Source organism: Chelonia mydas, chromosome 7 (assembly GCF_015237465.2).
Source record: "Chelonia mydas isolate rCheMyd1 chromosome 7, rCheMyd1.pri.v2, whole genome shotgun sequence".
In the NCBI taxonomy this organism is placed as follows: Eukaryota; Metazoa; Chordata; order Testudines; family Cheloniidae; genus Chelonia; species Chelonia mydas.
The window spans coordinates 117530357-117550481 of record NC_057853.1 but is presented as its reverse complement, the minus strand read 5'-3'; the positions used below and the strand labels follow the sequence as shown (position 1 = coordinate 117550481).

The 20125-nt window shown below is 48.4% G+C and overlaps 1 protein-coding gene across 2 annotated transcripts in view; it reads right to left on the bottom strand.

Annotated features, from left to right (window-relative positions):
- Window positions 1-1258: 1258 nt before the first annotated feature.
- The window catches only part of LOC102944882 (inositol 1,4,5-trisphosphate receptor interacting protein), a 30929-nt gene continuing 12062 nt past the window's right edge, over window positions 1259-20125 (bottom strand). For both annotated transcript variants that reach the window (XM_043551815.1, XM_007057866.4), the window contains exon 2: window positions 1259-7055. In XM_043551815.1, coding sequence (XP_043407750.1) covers window positions 5390-7055 — 1666 coding nt within the window. In that variant the 3' untranslated portion in view covers window positions 1259-5389. The remainder of the gene's footprint in view (window positions 7056-20125) is intronic.

Below are 20125 nucleotides of genomic sequence, written 5' to 3'. Positions count from 1 at the left end.
CAAATATTTAAGTCACACCACAAAGAAAGACCAAACCAGGGAGTTTTGGGGCTTGTCTACTCTTCAAAGGACTCCTAACTCTGCCCCAACCTGTACTTTAGGTTCTTTGGCAAGTCACTTACAATCTCTAGCTGTGTTTCCTCATCGATGAAATGGGGGAAACCTAGAGATGGGTTTGACCCCAAACCTAACTTTACTGTGACACAGAGCTAGGAGCAGAAATCAACCCACGGTCTTTGAGTCTTCCCCACAAGGGCTCTTTTTGCTGATTTTGCCCCCATCCTTTAGCTCTCAGGCACAGGAGCAATAATGGAAAAACTTCTTCTGTGGTCCATGAAACTGACTGCTGGAAGAGCGTGTAGTGGCAGAGTACAGCTAGCACAGGGGACTGCTCAGCTAGAGAACACAGCCTTTTGTCAACACACAAACCCAGCACCCAAGCCACAACACTCCTGTTCTTCATCTAGCATTGTCCATTGGTGAGAGCTGGGAAAGGACAACACGCAACTCTTGACTGCACCGCTTGGCTCTGTGACTTTGGGTAAGTAACATTATTATTTGTAATGCCACAGCACCTAAGAGCCCTGGTCAGAGACTAGGACTATCCTACTCCCTGACCGGCTCAGTGCAGAACACCATCATAATTCTTACTTCATTAGGTGGTGCAAGGCTTAATTATGGGCTTGTGAAGAACTTGGAGAGTCCGGGATGGGAGTCACAAGAGAAATGTTAAGAATTGTTGTTATATGTAGCTTATTATTGATTTAAAATAGGATGGTTGACAGCTTTTGTTTAGCACTTTCCTTTCAGAGAGAACCACACTGTTAGTTTCTGAATTAGGTGCCATTTCACCTGAAATTCACGGGAAGGAGCTGAGCCAAGTACGCACTAGATAGAGGCTTTGTTTCGAGCTGTCTAGGTACCGGTCAGACAGGAAAGTGAACGGAATTCCTCCAGCAGAACTGGTAATTCAGGAGCTCGGGTTGAATCCTCATATAAATGGCTGCAACTTCACGGACGCCCAGTTAGACCAGAACTGACTTTAGACTCATTGGGTGAATTCCTACCTCTGTTGAAGTCAATGCAGATTTTGCTGTTTATTCACTGGGGTTGCGGATGCCGCCCACGGCGTCCAAACTCCAACCTGCTGCTCTCCCTGGGAACTGTGCAAGCCTATGGGAGATTACGAAACACACACACACACACACACACACACACACACACACACACTTCTCTTCTTTAAGATTTCATACAAGACTTCTAGTACTTCTTTTATTATAAATAAAGCTGCATGAGAAATACATACAAAATTCAACAACCTGCTGCTTTAGAAGCAGCAGTTTAATACAGAAAGTTTTCCTGGTGTATCCTTTAAAAGGAATAGGATATGGACGTTCTAAAAAGCCCAAGGAAGGGGGAGCTTGAGCTGCAAGATTTTTGGTACTGTTCCCCAACCTCCCAGGTTAGTCCTCTACAATACAGGACAGGACAGTCTCCCTTCCAAGCAAGCAAGGTTACAAAAGGGTATCCAAAAAGGCAAGTAATCAATAAGGCTGTTGACCATGTATGGTCCCATGAGCAGCACCAAGCAGTCAGTGATCAGCAGCTACGCCGGTAAGATCAGGGTAAGAGCTGCTGTTTCCTCTCTGTCACTTACAGAAAGTCTTACAGATTGTACATTAACACACATTAGAAAAGCCCAAGTGGAACACCCACTACACCCTGCTTGAATGATGGACCAAGTGTTCAATTCTCTTTATGAAACAGAAGAGCTGTACATGGAACTGAGACACAGATGCCACGTCCCATGGCAGGCACATGTTGAAGAGTGAAACCCCGTCCCATCCCCCCAAAATGGAAGAGACATTCAGCTTAAAAGACATTCAGCTCTTAAATAGCAATAATGGCTTCAGCACAAGGCATTTCCTGCAGGTGAGGCTGCACTTTGGGTCCGTGGCTGTATCACTTCCCCCACCTTCGTAAAGCCTGAAGTAGAAGATGAAAGCAATAAATCTGGGGTCAGGGAGGCAGTTAGACTCCAGGAGAACAAACCCTAGCCCCTTGTGACAAAGTTCTCCCAGCAAATAAATAGCAACAGCAATACCCCAGCATGAGAAGGGGATCTCTGCAGGATGATGTCTGGCCTGCCCCTTGTACCTCTTCTTGCTACCACATTTAAGGTCTGATCACCTGAGACGCAAAGTACACTCATCCTCCAGTGGTTCAAGCCCTCAGAGCTGCAGCCAGACAGCTTATGCAGGAGATCACTTGCACAAGGTTTGCCAAAACACGCTGTGTGAATACAGAGTGCTTCCCCCATGGGGAGGGGCATCTGCAGGGTCCTTCCTAGCCTGAATTTGCAGTAAACATCTTTAAGCTGCCCACCTTGGCAAAGTAAGCACCTCATGTTTAAGCAGCCTTAGCAAAGCAATCAGATAAATCCAGAAAGTCCCTGCTATTGCTTCACATGTAGCGAATATAGGGTAATTTGTAAAGTTCTGCTTCCCCATTGCCGGCATATGGTTGCAAACTCAACTTTAAAAGCCCTCCCCAAAACCACCAAGAGCTGAATTACAGTTGAGACATCCATGCTGGCTTTAAAGTGGGTTTGCTCTGACACTTTACACAAGGGAAATGAGAGATGTTTTAAAACGGCCTTGTTCTCTCCCTTATCCCTACCCCCCGCCCCCCCATTTCTTGTATCAATTTTTTTTCAGTCCATGACATGTCATTTCCTGTGTCACCTGGGTCATGGATTTCTTTCTGTGCTTCTGATATGCTAAATTCAGACTCCTCACAGGAAACGTCAAACAGAGTTTCACTTCTCTCTAGCGGTAATAATAACCCACTGAGGAGGGACTTAAGTCACAGCTGCCTCACCAGATCCTGCACGTGATAGGTCTGTGTAAAAATAGGGCCGGTGAGGACACCGTACAATGCACTGGGAACTCAGCCGCTGCCAGAGGCACATTACTTTCATTTTAAAATGTTCCACAGAGCTTCTGATGTATCTACAAGTCCCTATTGCTCTCTAAACCCTTCCTTATATTTTTGCTTATTGTATCCAAGCTGCCCGTTGTGACTGTCCTTTGATTACGCATCATTGTTTTAATGGTTTGTGCTGATAAAAGCCAAAGCCCAATAGCACTTGCTCCCTCATGCCCGACCTACAGCAGCCAGACATGTCCTGTCACTCCAGTCTTCTTGTTCTCCTGAAAAAATGACCACCAGTGGTATGTGGTGGTTTGGGGATGCAGACAGAGAGCTGCCAGAATGTGGCGTGGAGACCATCAACTTCACTTCTCAAGTGGTAGCCGCAGCCATTAACCAATAGCCCTTCTCTCTTCTCTTCTTTCCCCCTTCCTGAACAATGCAGAAGTCACTTTCTGATCCAAAACACTTGTAATGTCATAGGTAAGGTTACAGATAAAACCAGGGTGGTCACCTAATAACCCTCAACCCCTGCCCTAGGGTATGGCTCACTTTGTATCACCTGAGGCTGGCTGCAAGCTCGTCGCAGAAGCAACATTGACCCCCCACCCCCCCAAGTTCTCGGCTTATGCCCTCTGCCTTTGTGCATCAGGACCCCTTTCCACTGGAAGGGTGGATTTGGGCATCCATCCTCAAGGGTGAGATAATGGTTCCTCCTGGAAAGGGGAGCCTTCTCTCGAAGGTTCGCTCTCAGCAGCAGGCTGGATAATTCGTCTATTGCCAGAGGGTGTCACTCTCAATGAGATAGGATCAAATCTACTTTCCAGATGTGCCTTAACTAAGTTGAGTGGGTTAGAGCACCCTGCTGTAAGGTGGCATCACCAGTGCTGTCCAGGCAGCCATCAAGAACAGTATTCCCCCCTCTTCTAAAAAGAGAGCCATGTGATGTGTACAGCCAAGACAAGAGCCCTAGCCTCAAAATACAAAATTGTTTAAAGCCCGCCAGATTTAGAAGCCAAGACTTGATCCTCAGACTCTAGCTCTCCTGTGGTTGCTTGAAGCTTGGGAGAGGCTGTAAATTCACCATGCTTTGGTCCCAGAGGGCTGTGGGTCTCACCTCCCTCCAGCTGAGACTCGTAAAAGCAACTTATCAAAACAGCAGCACTTAGGAGGACTAGAGGCAGTCTTGTCTGGATGCAGATGGAGACCTTCTGGGGGGTGTTTAGGAGAAGGGACAGGACAGCAGTTCTACTGTGGAGGCTAAGAGTTTGCCACATCCAGCTTTAAAGCTCCTGTTGGCCAGTCGCCCATGTGCACCACTCTCTTCCTTAGTCACAGCTGTTCTGCCTGCCTGCCTTGGTAGAATAAAAAAAAAAAAAAATGTACTAGATTACTCATACTAGGTTGCGAGGTTAATATCTACCTTGCTAGAAGACTGTTATATCTGGGCTTATTTCACAGAGGCATCAGTGGGTTCCTCTACACACACATCAGCTGCTTAACTGGAAAACACAGTTTGTCCCTTAGGAACCTGCTCTGTTTGTGTCTGTCTTGCTGCTCAAAGGATACTAACATCAAAAGAATGCTCAATTGTGTTATTCAGAACAGCACTGGGACACTGTCCTCACCATATGTTCACCCAGGCAGTAAGTCCACTGCCCTGCCCTTTACCGGGATGATAATGAAAGAGACTAATTATATTGTATCACAAATGCATCCTGCCCCCCGTCTCCGGTATGCTTCCCAAGCGAGAAGGATTTTGCAAGGTACAGGAAGTGTGTATTTGGGTGGGGGAGGAAAGGGGAAGAGGTTGTTTAGCTGCAGCTGAAAGTCCTACTAAGTGGGCACTTTTGCAACTTGAATTTCCATTAGTTTAAAAAACTATGGTTGATTTCAATGCTGCTTTCTCTGCTGCTACGTGGGGGACTGAAATTAATCTGCAGGGTCTGGGTTTTAACCCCACCATACACACGCAGAAAAATCAGCTGTTACTAAACTTCCAAGCTGCAATCACAGGTCTGTTGCTTTTTACAAGCAGGAGGTCTCATTTGCAACATTATTTTTTGTGGGAGCCACCTTAGTTTCCCTCTCATCCCCTTCCCTTCCTCCTTCTTTAAAAACAAACTAAATATTTGATTAGAGATTTTGAATAACCCCCAATATTTGCATTGCAACCCCTGAAAAGATTAGTCCTGTCTGTTGCTTGTCACCACCACAGGGACTGGTGCACAGTGGGAAAAAAACAAACCAGCCAACTCATTGGTGGAGTGGAGGGACACTTTGACAGCATAAATATTTCAGTTTCTCCCCTTCTTTCTTCCCCTTCCACTCTGTAGAAACCAGGGCCTGCACTGGTTTCCATGAAAGGCGAGAGTCTCTCCCACTGAAGTCAACTGCCCGCAAGAGGTTTCTGCGATGGACTTGTGCTTCATGGAAGAGCATTTCTCCGCTGGTCCTGCTAAAGGGATTCTTTGTGGAGCATGTTTGTATGTCCCACAGAGGGAATGTGCACTGTGTACTCGTTTATCAGTGCGGATGTGTTCCTCAGCATCTCATGAAACGTGTCCACCGTCTTTCTGTAAGCGTCCCTGTGCAGAACAAACGGACGGAAAAGGTTGAGTGGCTCTGCCTTCTGGAACACCACTGGGAAGTTCAGCACCTCGGGCACCTTCCGGTTTCCAATGAAGAAGTGGCAGAGCTTCTTTTCCTGCAGGCTTTTCTCCAGGAACTTCAGCATGTCTTGCAGCCTGACCTCCAGGTTCTCAGAGGCCCAGTCCTGATAGGGCCGGGTCTGCAGTAAATGCAGCATCACCGTCTTCAGGTGATAGTTGGTGAGGCTGCTCGGACCTGTTAAGCTACACTGCTTTCCATGAAGGAAGGAGAGGATCTGAAGGCAGCTGAGGTGGCAGGCACTGGCAGGCAGCTTTTTGGAGACGGAGTGGATGAACCTCCTCTCGTATACGGCAAAAGTAACAAACCAGTCAGTACTGGAGACAGGATCAGCCATTAGGCTGCTGCGGGGGAAATGGGAGATGAAATAGGCATCTGAGTCTTCACACTGTACCACAGGGGTGAGATTAAAGGCAATGGACTTCCCAGACCTGAACTTTATCTTCAGGGCTCCTGGTGAGTCCAAGAGGTTGAAGGTGAGGTCGAATTCATATTTGTGGGAGATTTTGTTCCAGGACTTGGTGATCGCAATCTGGAACCACTTCATGACCTGGTCAGCATCCAGATACTGGGTGTTCTTGAAGCACAGCAGATCCTCCATCTCACCACTGCGCCTGGTCTGGTTGGTTTGGCTATGGAGGAGGCACAGCATGTCTTCCCCCAGCTTAGTCTTGCCACAGATGCAACCTGCTGCATCCTCATCTGCCCTGCAGACTTTTATGGTGCCGTAGCCTTGTTTGTCCGGTGGGACTGACTCCCTTGAGCACCAGGTCTGGGATCGGAAACAGTATGGCTCTGGGGGCGTGAAAGGGACGATCAAGTCGCAAACCAAAGGCTTGTGGACCCTCCAGTTTTCGTACATGCTCCCCACCCCTATGGACTCCTCCACTTCCATGTCGGCGTCTCGGTTACACACGCTCCTCAGGGCCTCCAGCAAGTCGTCTGCAAAGCCTTCCACCAACTCTCGCTTCCTAGCCATGTCACCGGTGGCACCCAGGATACACCTCTCGTAGAAGTTGGCCAATGCGGCTTTGTCTGGGAGGGCCACACCCTTGAATGCTTTCCCGAGAATGGCCATGTCGTCCTCCTCAGAGGCTGACTCCTGCCAGTTCCCATCTTGGTAATCCTGCCTCCAGAGCTCGATCAGCAGGAAGATGACCATGGACATGGCGCTCCACAAGTCCCAGGGGAGGGGTTCCTTGTTGTTCTGTTCCTCCGGCTTCGTGGCCTTTTCCAAAGTCTTCAGCGTGGCCTCCTGTCTGGCAATCTCTTGCTCCAAACGCAGCTGCTCCAGCCGGAGGTTCTCCTCATGCGCCTTCATCTTCTGGATGATGTCCTCAGCGTACTCAGGAACGGTGGCATTCTCTTTGGGGAAGAGGAGTGGGTGGTTGACGATGGCCGTAATCACCACCAGACACACCCGGAAGATCCCTGCTGGCATGGCGATTCCTTCCCTGCAAGAGAGAGGAGCAGAAAAACCCACTGTCAGTGTCACAGATATTTCAGCCTCCACCCATGGTCAGAGGAGTAGTGAAATAAGGTCACTGATTTTGTCTAACGGGGTCAAGCCCTTTCTCCTTGCTCCAGCTAAATATCTGACACAGGGTCTTTGGGCACCCTGGCAAGGACACCTTAGACACAGGCACTTGTTCGTGAACTCCTAAACAGAGGCTTAGAGAGGAGGCAGGTAAGCGTGTGTGGATTCCCAGAGCTGTCCACAGCTCTGCTATCCTTTGGAGCCAGAAGAGGACGCTTTCACTGCTGTCACTCCATTGTGACTCTGTTGGAAAGCTCCCCTGCCCTGCCGCCCCCCACGGGTGGGCGGAGGCAGAGTCTTCCCCTTCTCTGAACACACCCTGGCCCACCTGAAGGCAGAGAACAGTGGGCAGGCTGAAAGGAGGGCTGGAAATCTCTCCCTCCTCCCCCGCAGTCTTGTGCAGTTGACCATTGCCACCCTAAGAAGGGACAGAGGCACAATGCAGGGGGGTGGGACCATAGGGAAGGGGAATGGTCATGATATGGGCGGGGGCAAGGATATCCTTTATGCAGGGCATGCCTAGAGCCTCACATTGCCTAAATCCAACCCTACTATCTCCACAATCAGTGCTGCTCATTCACACGTGGGGTGGGAACAGGGTTGTACGGTTTTGTGCCTCTGGGCGGGAGGCACATCCCAAGTCGCTTCCCGCTCCTTCAAAGTACCACGGCGTCACTGCACAGCCGAGATCACGCTGGGGCACGTCCGTCCCAGTGTAGTGGCTGCCACAACACGGTAGCATTTGGAAGAAGGCAGGGCGGGTGAGTCTGCAGCTCGGGGGTGGGGAGGGGCAGGTTCCTCACACCCAGAGAGGGATGGTGTTAAATACATCATGCAGTTTAATTTTGGCACCTGCTGATCTATGACTGAACGATACATTGGAAAACATCCCTGCCAGGTCTGAACAAACATCAACACTTCTTCCTCAGAGCTGCAGTCCCAGTCAACCGACTCTATTCTGAAGGGTCTGGGGCAATCTGTTCTACTGCCAAATGTGTACCACTCGGTTTACATGCAGCAACAGCCGCCGCCTGACACCCCCTTCACCCAGTCTGGACTGGGGTGACAGCTTCACAGTGTTTTGGGAGGCTTTATTTGTAACGGCTACCATAATGCATTGGGTTTGCAAACGAATGAGTGTTTAGCGCCCCAGGGGTTCCTGGGAGCTGATGATATTAAAGAAATTAACTCCCAGCTTTGCTGGGCACAATCCTATTGCCTGGGCATCTACCCAACACTGAGTGAAACTCCCAGAATCCTAGCCAGCATGAATTAGTAGGAGTTCTTTGGGTATTTAGGGGTAGCATTTCCTTTGATTGGAGATTGATCTCCCTCTTCTCTCCATGGTGCTAGGAAGTCACTAGCTCTCAAGGTCTCCTTGTTTGCCAGGTATTACCCCTGGGCCTTAACACAACAGGAATCCAAGAGGACCAGAGAAGAGTACGGTGTTTTTTAATTTCTGGTGGAACATTTGGATGCAACAGACCCATGGGTCTGTGTGGACGTGCGAGACACAGGAGGTGTGCATCTGGGAAAAAGAAGGGACTCTGCTACGAGAATAAAAGTACATTAATACAATACAATGAAAGCCAGCCAGAACCAAAGTAAATACTTCATAACTAACTAATGTATACTATTGGGGTGGGGTGGATCCTAAGTAGGTATTATGGTGATCCCATTGCTGTAGCTTCTGGGCAATAATGGTAGGTAGCATGTTACATGGTATGAGAGGCTGTCTTGTCTGTAGTACAAATTCACAAGCTGACAATAAGAAAAGGAGTACTTGTGGCACCTTAGAGACTAACCAATTTATTTGAGCATGAGCTTTCGTGAGCTACAGCTCACTTCATCGGATGCATACTGTGGAAATTGCAGAAGACATTATTATATACACAGACACCATGAAACAATACCTCCTCCCACCCCACTCTCCTGCTGGTAATAGCTTATCTAAAGTGATCATCAAGATGGGCCATTTCCAGCACAAATCCAGGTTTTCTCACCCTCCGCCCCCCCACAGAAACTCACTCTCTTGCTGGTAATAGCCCATCCAAAGTGACCACTCTCTTCACAATGGGTATGATAATCAAGGTGGGCCATTTCCTGCAGAAATCCAGGTTCTCTCACCCCCTCACCCCCCTCCAAAAACCACACACACAAACTCACTCTCCTGCTGGTAATAGAGAGTGAGTTTGTGTGTGTGTGTTTTCTGGAAAAAAAGGGGGGGGGGTGAGAACCTGTATTTGTGCTGGAAATGGCCCACCTTGATTTTCATGCACGTTGTAAGGAGAGTGGTCACTTTGGATAGGCTATTACCAGCAGGAGAGTGAGTTTGCGTGTGTGGTTTTTGGAGGGGGGTGAGGGGGTGAGAGAACCTGGATTTCTGCAGGAAATGGCCCACCTTGATTATCATACACATTGTGAAGAGAGTGGTCACTTTGGATGGGCTATTACCAGCAAGAGAGTGAGTTTGTCTGTGGGGGGGCGGAGGGTGAGAAAACCTGGATTTGTGCTGGAAATGGCCCATCTTGATGATCACTTTAGATAAGCTATTACCAGCTGGAGAGTGGGGTGGGAGGAGGTATTGTTTCATGGTGTCTGTGTATATAATAATGTCTTCTGCAATTTCCACAGTATGCATCCGATGAAGTGAGCTGTAGCTCATGAAAGCTCATGCTTAAATAAATTGGTTAGTCTCTAAGGTGCCACAAGTACTCCTTTTCTTTTTGCGAATACAGACTAACACGGCTATTACTCTGAAACCAAGCTGACAATCTTCATGGTTTTCTCAGGTCATATTGTAATAAATCCATGCCACCTAGGAATTCATGGTTGTGGGGCTGTGCTGCCCCCGCTTACTACTCAGTGCCTTATGACAGCAGAGAGACTAGAACTCCGATCCTCCTGCTCCAGAAACACAGGCCAACATTTGAACGTACGGAGACTCACCATTAGGTTAGCAGTATGGGGCATATGACACACAGCTGAGCACTTCCACCAGTAGGGAACAGACATTCATAGACATACCAGCCAGTTCATTACAGCACAACAAGTCATGAGACAATATGGTGTCACCATAAAAGATAGCCCCTTGCCCTTCCACATGAGGATATTATACATACTAAGAGGATACCATCTTTTACTATGAAGGCACTGTTCCAATATTGTCAGCTGTCAGGCTACTGTATTCTGGCTCCCACTGAGACCAACATTAATTTCGGCATCATGACGTGGAGCTAGGTGCTATACTGGGTTAGTGCACACTACCCTTACCCCTCTCAAGACCATATATTGCCTTACCAGAAAAGTCACTGAAAATGTGTTCAGTGGTTTCTTGTTCTACTTTCCATTCATGTATTTCCCCAGGGCACCACATAATTAGTGACTAACTTAGACTGTAAGCACCTTGCCTCCTTGTATTTCCAGAGCACCAGTGTGGTGGAAACAACAATAGCTGGTATATATTTATCCATAAGTGGCAGCCTCTGCTCAAGAGAGGGCTGGGATAGGAATAGCAAGGGAGGGGAGAGCAAATCAGGACGGAGGGGCATTGGCAGAACTGCAGAAGGGAAGCTCACGCAATGCTCAAGACAATGCTAAGAGTCCCTCCCCTTCACAACCATTACATTCATTCCCAATGTTTTTCAGCCATCCCTCCCACTCCACACACATACAAATTTCATCTAGAGAAGACTGGAAATCCCAACTGTTTCTCATTTTTTGCATCTACCATGAACTCATCATTTTGTAAAACAGCGGCAAGTCCAGGAGGTGCAGTGACACCATGAGACTCATGCCCTGGTGCGGTTTAAAAATAAGCTGGGTCGCCCCCCCCCCATGTCTCAAACGCTTTTTATCAGTTTGCGAAGGAAAGGCAGGAAATGCTGCCGAGTTCCTTTCCTCGGCACTGTGCTTTTGCAGAACTGTGTGTACATTTAGAGATAAAAAAAAAAAAAAACACATGACAGGGGCCAGAGGCCATACTTCTGCCTTCAGATCCTGAGTAGGGGCTGGGCTACACTTAAGCTTAAGTAACTATGTGGGTTGGAAGAGTGATTTTTTTTTTTTCAAAACCGACATTGCTCTACTAGTCCAAGCCTAGTATAGATTCAGTTCTACCAGGATGGGTAGAGTTCTACCAGTATAAAAGGTGCCTTACACCAGAAATAGCCGTACCAGTGCAAAACACCTTTATACGTTATACTGCATCCACACTAGCGGGGATTGTACTGCTTTACCTACACCAGCATAATTAAACACAGGACAACTCTCTACTGCAGCGAGGGCTTAGTCGGGTTTCAGTCCCTCCAGAGTGAGGTGGGCAGGGGACCAGCTCTGATACCGGCTACTAGGAACATTCCATTCCCAGATCTCATCCAGTGCAGTGTGTGTGTGTGTGTGTGTGTGTGTGTGTGTGCGAGAGTGTGCGTGAGAGAGTGTGTGAGAGATGAGATACACGGGGCTGGCCTGGTAGCACTGCCTTTTAAGTTTGTCCAGCCTGACTTCTCATTACAAGACCCTGTTTTCAGTTGCTTATCCCTTTGCCAAGTGTTAACTGTTTGGGCTGAGATTTCCTGTAACGAGTGTTTGATCCAGGCTGTTTCATTTTTTGAGAGAGCGTTTCAGCCAAAACAGTCCAGCCATTGCTGAGAACGAGGCTAGGGAAAAATACCTTGTTTTGTTCATGTTAAAAAAAAAAAAAAAAACGCAAAAACCTTCTGGTGACTTTTTTTTTTTTTTTAAACAGCTCTAAGCGCTCCCGTGCTTTGTAGCAGGGACTTGACATTTAGCAAGGAGCAGCTTTGAGCCGTTTTCAGCCCCATGAAAATCTGCCAAATTTGGTCAAGTTACAAGCCTTTGGGGGGGGGGAAAAAACCCCACCTCCCCTGGGAGTTTGCAGAGCAGAGGCTTCTTAGAGCTTAACAGCTAAAATGTCCACAAGTTTTGTCCTCACTGAGCATGCACAAGTCTCTTTCAGCTCCCACTATGACCAGACCCTGCATGTGCCAGCCTCCCAGAGTGACTGAGCGTGGTCCAGCCCCTCACAGTGCCTGCGTATGCCCAGACTGCTCACGCGCCATCCCTACAGAGCGACAGAGCACCCTCCAAACCAGGGCGACAGTGGGGAAAGCCAGACTTTCCCTGTAGTGGCTGCTCCAGGCCAGGGTGAAGCCAGGCACCAAAAGAAAGAGCAGGAGGAAACCTCTCTCCTGTGCGGTCAATGACATCTCCCCCCACTCCCCCCGCACCGAGGCAGTATGGGGGAAGCCATCTGATTTGAACACAGAGGGGAGAAGAGCTAGACTGGGGGTGGTGGAAGCAGTAGTTTGGGACAAGGAGTCTGGGATGGGAGGGGAACTGGGACTAGAAACAAAGGTGGAGGAGGGAGAATGGAAAGACAGATCTGACAAGGAGCTAGAGTCTGAGCAGGATGGGCACTGGGTGGGCAAAAAGCCTGCAACAAGGAGCCCGGGCGGGAGGCAGGGCAAGGGTGGGGGTGAAGACTAGGACTGGGACCCAATTGGGGTAAGAGATTGGACGAGGAGCCGCAGAGGGGTGAACTTGTGGGAGACTGATGAGAAGCAGAGACTGGCATTAGGCAGGCAAGGAGAACGGGGCTGGGCAAGGGAAACGACAGGGGCAGGCTGGAGGGGCAGGGCAGAAGAGGTCAAGATTGGGGGTGGGGGATGGAAGAGGCAGAATGGAAGCCAGGAATCCTGAGTCTCACTGCAGATATCTGTGAAGCCCACTGGCAAAGTGTGTGTCTCACCCCCTTCTAGCGCTGGTCCACACAGAGCACGACAATCTACCACTGCAACAAATGAGGCAGAGGTCTTCCAGACAACAGCCTCCTTCACTGTACAACCCCAGTTCAGTCTCAGTCCAGAGAACTGAATGAGGCAGGGATCCTGTGGGGAAAAAACCAGCGGGATATCATCTAACACAACACTGTATCACAATGCATATGTGCAAGGGGCTCAGGAGGTGTCAAATTAAGATTACACAGACAACCTCAACTCCGGCATTTCCTAACTTTTGAGTGGTTGACTTTGCAACCATAATAATGTTCTTTTAATGTAGCTTTTTGTGGGTAATGTTGTGATACTTAGCTCTTGCACAAAGGCAGTCAAGCATTTTGCTGCTTATTGGTCAATATTGGTCAGTATTCCCACTATGCTGCCTTCAGCTCCCACGGTGCTGCTTTGAAGGCTGCTGCATTTGTGGTAGTGGGCGAGCAAGATGGGCAGGGAACCTGGTTCCGGCAGTTGAGACCACCTACACAGAGCCCCATCTGCTTCCCCCATCCTCATCCCAGGCCTTCAGCCTGGCCCAGTCAGCTCCGTGCACCCCTCTGAAAACATCCCACACTTTGAAAGCCTCCGCTCTAAGAGATCTGCTGTAGCTCAAACAGGAATTAATTCAGCAAAGTTCTGTGGCCTTTGTTATACAGGAGGTCAGACCAGGTGATCACAGTGATCCCTTTTGGCCTTAAAAATCTATGAATAAACCTGAATATTTATGACACATTTGGAGGGCAGGGGAGGATGGAACCATTTGTCCATGGCCCTAGTGAGTGATTGGACCCACACAATCTAAGCTTTCATTAAAAAAAAAAAAAAAATACATAGAAGTTCTAGCTCTTATGGGTTGCAAAGAAAAAATGTCTCTGTAGCTGATCTGAGTATTAACTACTTCAGTGCTGTCTTCCTGAGTCTACTATCATCTCCTTCCAGTGCCTCTGCTGCTGCTCATAGTTTGGCCAAGCTGCAGCAGAACTAGGTTAACAAGCTTGACCAGTGCCACTGCTGCTATTCAGAGCCCTGTGGGCAGCGGTGAATTATCAAGACTCCGCTCAGCCTCATGCTGCTGCTGAAGCACACTTGGAAGCGTGCGCTGGCGAGGATAACCCCCAAACCTCCACAAAATGAGACTCTACCTCAATACGAGAGACTTCTTTGTCCCCCAGCTGCCTTGGCAGTTCTGGGGGGGAGAGAAGAGACAGAGAGTTCCTTCTCCTTTCCAACAGCTAGCACTTCAAACTTAGACCCTTTTTGGCTGGAGGCTGATACAGAAGATAAAGATCCCACTCACACAATGCCCAGGGTCAGTACCCTGGTAAACATGCCAGCATGTCCTCTTCCCAGCTGCTGGTGTCAGGGTAGTTGGGACTTCTTCCGAGGGCGTCACCGTTGGGCTTTCCCGTTGGAACCTCCCCTCTTTTGTCTCTACCTCTAAGCTGGTAGATTTAAGTCCCCCACCTAGTAAATGCCCGGGACATTCTTCCAAGCTCGGAGTATCATTATCAGACTGGAGTCAGCTTGCAGAACTAGGTCCCAAGTTCGTGTCTCACAGAAGCCACTGCACATCAAAAGCGAGGTGAGACAAGCCTCAAGGTTCATCAAAAGTCTCTCCATTTCATGAGGTGGGGCAGTGCCATGGCAGGTCACGCTGGCACTGTACTGTGCCCCGGGGGGGGGGGTGCGGCTGCTCTTTTGGCCTGGGATAGATTAGATGCAACCGCCAAAACCCAAGTGCTTAAACACACTGAGAACTCTAATATTTATAAATGCACTCCCACCCTACCCGTGCTCGTCAGCTGGCGAAGTGCGTCAGTTATAACAAAGCAGCAGCACCTGTGAGATGCGTTCCGGTTTGCTTGAGGATAGCTCCTAGCACAGACCCAGGGGGGAGCGGGGGAGGGGGTGTTTATCTAGCTTCTATCACTCAGGGCGATAAAACCTCCATCATTGAAAGTTCTGCCAGTGCTGAAGTGAGAAATGCCAGAATTGTGCTGAGCAATGGAGATCTGGGAGGACTTCCCACTGTGCTACTAGCTGGTACTTACACAGGAACATAGGCACTGCCATCTTGGATACTGCCAAAGCGGAGAATAAACAGGGCTGATCACGCTCTGAGGAACTCTTGGTTAAACAGATGATCGTTTGTGCTGTTCTTGTGGCTCCTGGGAGCGAACTCTCCTGGGAAGCATGCTGTTCACCAGTCCTGTTGGCTACTAGCGCTCGACAGAACAGGGGTTACTACAGCTAATGCATGCGCTCCGGTTTGCTTTTGCTCACATTATGTTCATTTAGTGCTGGAGAAAGGTGCTGGATTTCAGTTCCTAGCACAATCCTCCCCAGCCTTCTCTTTATCCACAAAACAGGTACATCACGGGTGGTGGTAGGGGAGGGATTGGAAGGGATTCCTCTCCATGGCCGACTCAATCTTTGGCTTCTCTAACAAGGCTGCCAATGAAGAAAGACCAGTTAGTGCCATCAGTCTGTGATGTGGACCTCTGTGCACTGGGAACTGGCCAGCTATCACCTGCCAGCTCTTTTTGCACAGATTGCCAAAGAGTCACCACTGAGTTACACTGGTGACCCAGAGAAGAGCTCTATATCCCACTGCTGGTGCCAGGCAGAGACACGGCTATACTTAAAACAAGATACTTTGGAAAGCCTCAAGTTAAGCCCTGCTGCATGGGACAACTTTCATGGTAGGTTAGTTTTAAGAGACCAGTCAACTCTGAGTCCATTTAACACAGAACCAATATTAAATTTGTATCACACCTGCTAAAATTAACATCACTACAACCATCAGAACTTCCACCCCGCTTCACGAATATTAAATCTCACCCACTCTTTGCAGAATCGTGTCACCTCCATTTCACAGCTGGGGAAGCAAACGACCAGAGAGATTAAGGGACTCGCCAGAGGGGACACAGCAGATCAGTAGCGCAGCCAGAAACAGACCCCAAGAGTGCTTGTTATCCAGTCTCTGGCTCAGTGCCTCCTTCCATGATGCACTGCCTCACGAAACATGAAGCTGAAGGCCTATGCTTGCCCTCAGATATTCACTTATGCATCTCTGCTGCTCAGTAGTCAGCTACTGCCCTGGTTCAGTAGTTCTCATTTTTAACATCTCAAAAACAAACCCACCACAACCAAGCAAGAAAAGAAACATTAGTAGCTGCATCACTGTAGGGTCAAGATTTTCTTTTAAAAAATAGACACGTTATAAAAATCATCCCTGCCCTATCTATCCAGGTCTTTGGTACTTATAAGGTCGCTGTTACTGTTGCATCTAAAGACTGAGAATAAATACACTGATTGCTTCACAAAACCCCTGTAAGTTATCCCTATTGCACAGATGGGGAATTGAGGCACAGAGAACCCAAGCGATTTACCCAAGGTCACAGAGACAGACTATGGCAGAGCAGGGAATTGAACTGGATTCTCCTGAGTGCTAGACTAATGCCCTAATCCCTAGACCGTCTTTCTTGTCTCCAGGCCCACCCCTCTTACTCCAACACTCTATTTTTTCTCCCCTTACAGCACACTAAGGGGGAGAAAGGACGACTCCTCAACACCACTCCTTCTCCCCCATAAGAGGCCAAAGTGTTGCCTTGGAAACTCCACCCCAGATTAGAGGCTCAGCCATGGGATAACTTTGTCTGCCAAGGATACTTGCCTGGTAACGATTGTTTTGCCATTTGATTGCCAGCACTGTTGCCTTCAGGAGGGTCTATGAACATCCTGCCTGGAGCAGACTCTCAGTGCCAAAGGGGTCAGTCGCACGGCCAGAGTTGGACGTCCTGCCCAGTGGCCTGGTGCAGACAGTTCGGAAGTGATGTTTTTCTCCCCCAGTAGCACAATCAGATATTTTCATGGAAATGTTGATGTTCGTCCTGGATGCAGGACAAGGCAGCCCCTCCTTCCCCTAAACAGACTGACTGACTCAGACCCTAATCCGGCTCTGCTGTTTGCTCTAATAGATCCCAGGCAGCTCCAGGAAGTCACCCTTTCAAAAGGGAACAGTCCCAGTATTTCATCTATAGACGAAATACATTTTAGTAGCTTCCATTACAAGAATAAAACCCATAGAAGAGACAGCTGATTTATCTTGACTCAAGCAGAGAACAGTCACTCACTCAGGAGCACGTGGCCAAACCCCAGAGAATGGTGCTACTTGTTGGATTTTCGATCCAATACACAATCTCACCGTCACATGGGCAATCTATCGAGGTATTTCCAAGGCTCTGCTCACCATGGCATCTAGGCACCATTTGCATCAGTGAAAGTGCCACTATGCTCTCCTGTGCACGTATTAATTATTTGCACTGAGGTAGCTCCCAGGAGCCCCAGTCAAGGACCAAGACCTTATTACGCTAGGCACTGTACAGACACAGAACAAAAAGACAGTCCCTGCCCCAAAGAGTTTACAATCCAAGTATAAGACCAGAGACCATAGGTGGATAAAGACAAATGGGAGAGTACAAGGACAGTGTAATTAGTCAGCGTAGTGGGCAGTGGTCTTAGCACACCAGTTGTCTAACCACTGTCGAGTTGTTGGTTTTTCGACTGCTAGCCTGCTCCGTTCTGGTTAGCAGGCCACAGAGACACATGTTGCAAGAAGCCTCAGCTCCGCAGAAAGCATTCAGGAGGATTTTTACAGCATTTCACTGGGCTGCCTGTCTCCAACCTCTATGCTACAAACACAGACGGTGGGGCAGGAAGTGCATATGCCGCTCCCACCCATCCCAACAATGTATTCGGTTGTTGTAGAGTCACTGCCAGAGAACATCTTGGCTGGGCTTTTTAAGTCACATACATTCGTGCTGTTGGTCTAGAACAACTGGAACTTTTACACTTAGGCCAAAAACGTTTGACCCACTGGCCTGGACAGCTCCCCCATTTAGCTCACTGAATTGGACAGAAGCGATCACAACAGCCAGTCGGTCATCCGCACCTCATGCAATCTTTCATCAGCACAGATGGTCGCAAGTTACAGCAACCCCCTGCTGTTGTACTGGCTGGCCCCGTAACAGTAGCTACGGGGAAAGAGCAATGCCATTGCACACGTGCTCCCCGTCTCCCGCTTGATGTCCACATTGGGACCCATTAAGGAAATTTCTCCCCTGATCTCCCTCTTCTGCCCCACTCCACCCTGTCGGCAGCAACAGCGGATATCCCTGAAGAGTAGTCTCATGGCAGAGGAAGGGAAGGAAAGCCTGCATTAGGACTACAGAGAGGGGCCAATTGCCAAAAACTTCCACACAGAATCTCTCCCCGCTCCCGCAATTCTTAACAAGGAAAAAAAGTCAAACCTGCCATAAAGCTAAACAAGTTGTTAACTGTTACGCCAGCTCTCCCAGCACCCAGAACTTTCCCACCCACTTCTATGGGTACTGGCAATATGGCAGATTTAGAGCTCCTATTTCTTCCATCCCTGACACCACCTCCTATTTCTATACTAGCTAGAAGTAGGAGGATCCTGCATTGACCATGGATTTCAAAGGTGGTGGTGTGAACCTCTCCATTAAGGGCCTGGTCCAAAGCCTAGTGAAGCCACTGGAAAGATGCCCATTGTCATCACTGCTGTTTGGATCAGAGCCCAGAGGCAGGGACTGAGAACTACATTGATCCAAGACCTTCTGCATCATACTGAGTCCTGAAACAGGACAAGATAGCACACTTAAATTATTGCAGGGCCCCGATCTAAGGGTCCAATACCTTGCTAATAAACAGTGCTCAAAATGAAGGCTAGCTCCTGGGAGCGAACTCTCCTGGGAAGCATGCTGTTCACCAGTTCTGTCGGCTACTAGCGCTCGATAGAACAGGGGTTACTACAGCTAATGCGTGTGCTCCAGTGGTTTGTGAAATACGGAACCTTTTAAAGGTCACATTATCTCAATAACCATTTGCAGTTGTTTCTCCACAATCCTTTGAATTCCAACTTACCTTAACCATTGTAGCAAGAACCATTACAACAGGAAACCAATGCTTTATATTGAAAGGAGAACTAGAATCCCATCTTACAAAATGGTATAAAAAATCCCCACTTCTCTTCGGGCATTAGACACCTGCTAAAATAACTAGTCGGAATCCGTGAGTCCTGCCGCAGCTGACATGAAGGGGAAAGCAAGCTAGTAAATAGGAGAGATGAGATTTTAAGATCTGATTGGCTAATTTCCTCTCTCACGGATTACATACCAGTGTAACTGCATTGACTTCAGTGGAGTTGCTTCCCAGTAGAAATGTGTGTGTAGAATCAGGCCCTGATATCATATTGCCTTGCGCCCTGCTAAGCTCTTGGAGGAACAGTGCAAAACACTTTCAGGAGCAGTAATCTTTTCCAAACACTCATCCTGGATCAGCGATCATAAACCCAGAAAACAGACAAATATGTTGGCTAAAGAATACATTCTGCTAAACTGTGGTTTTAAATTAGTTTAATCAGTAAGAGCGAGAAGATAAAATAAGCAAGCTAGCAAGTAAACAAGATAACCCTTCCCCACACAATTTCATGCAGCTTCTCCTGCACCCGGAGCCATCACCTCCTAGTCAATTTCACATGGTGGAGTGGCACACCTATTGCCAAAGGTGCAAGGAGTTATCTGGAAAACTTGGGCAATTTCCTCCTTTGCATTCCTACCGCCACTAATCCTTTCACTTTCCCCTTCCCTGAGTGTTTCATAAAATAAATGCTGGAAAAGGAAGCTCTGCAAGGAATTGTTAGCAGGAGAGAAGAGATGTGACACGCATTGCCATGGTGAAAGCACTGAATACAAGGGCGTGCTAGCATTTGGGTTATTAGGCCACGTGTTTCTTGTTAGGGACATGTCTGTGGTGAACATGAACGCTCACTTCCTTTATAAATATGAGTGCATGAAAGGAGGGCTTTGTTCAGAAGCCCAAGGACACGCCCCTGCTGTAGTTTAAAGGCTAATTTATAGCGCCATGGGAATGATGCGTCATATTTTCAGGGTCCCCACTAGTGGGCCCAAAATCCGCATTGCCAGGGAGGCCTCTGAGCTCGGTTTAAGAGTACAGAGTAAAAGCTACCACTCCAGGTGGGGGACCGGAGTTCAACAATTTCCAGGACTAGGAGTGCATGCAGGACTGAGCCAGAAATCCACATTCCAGAGGTCTGAATGATTCCAATCAAGTCCCTAGTATTTTACATTTCCTCCAGTAGCTGCTTCTG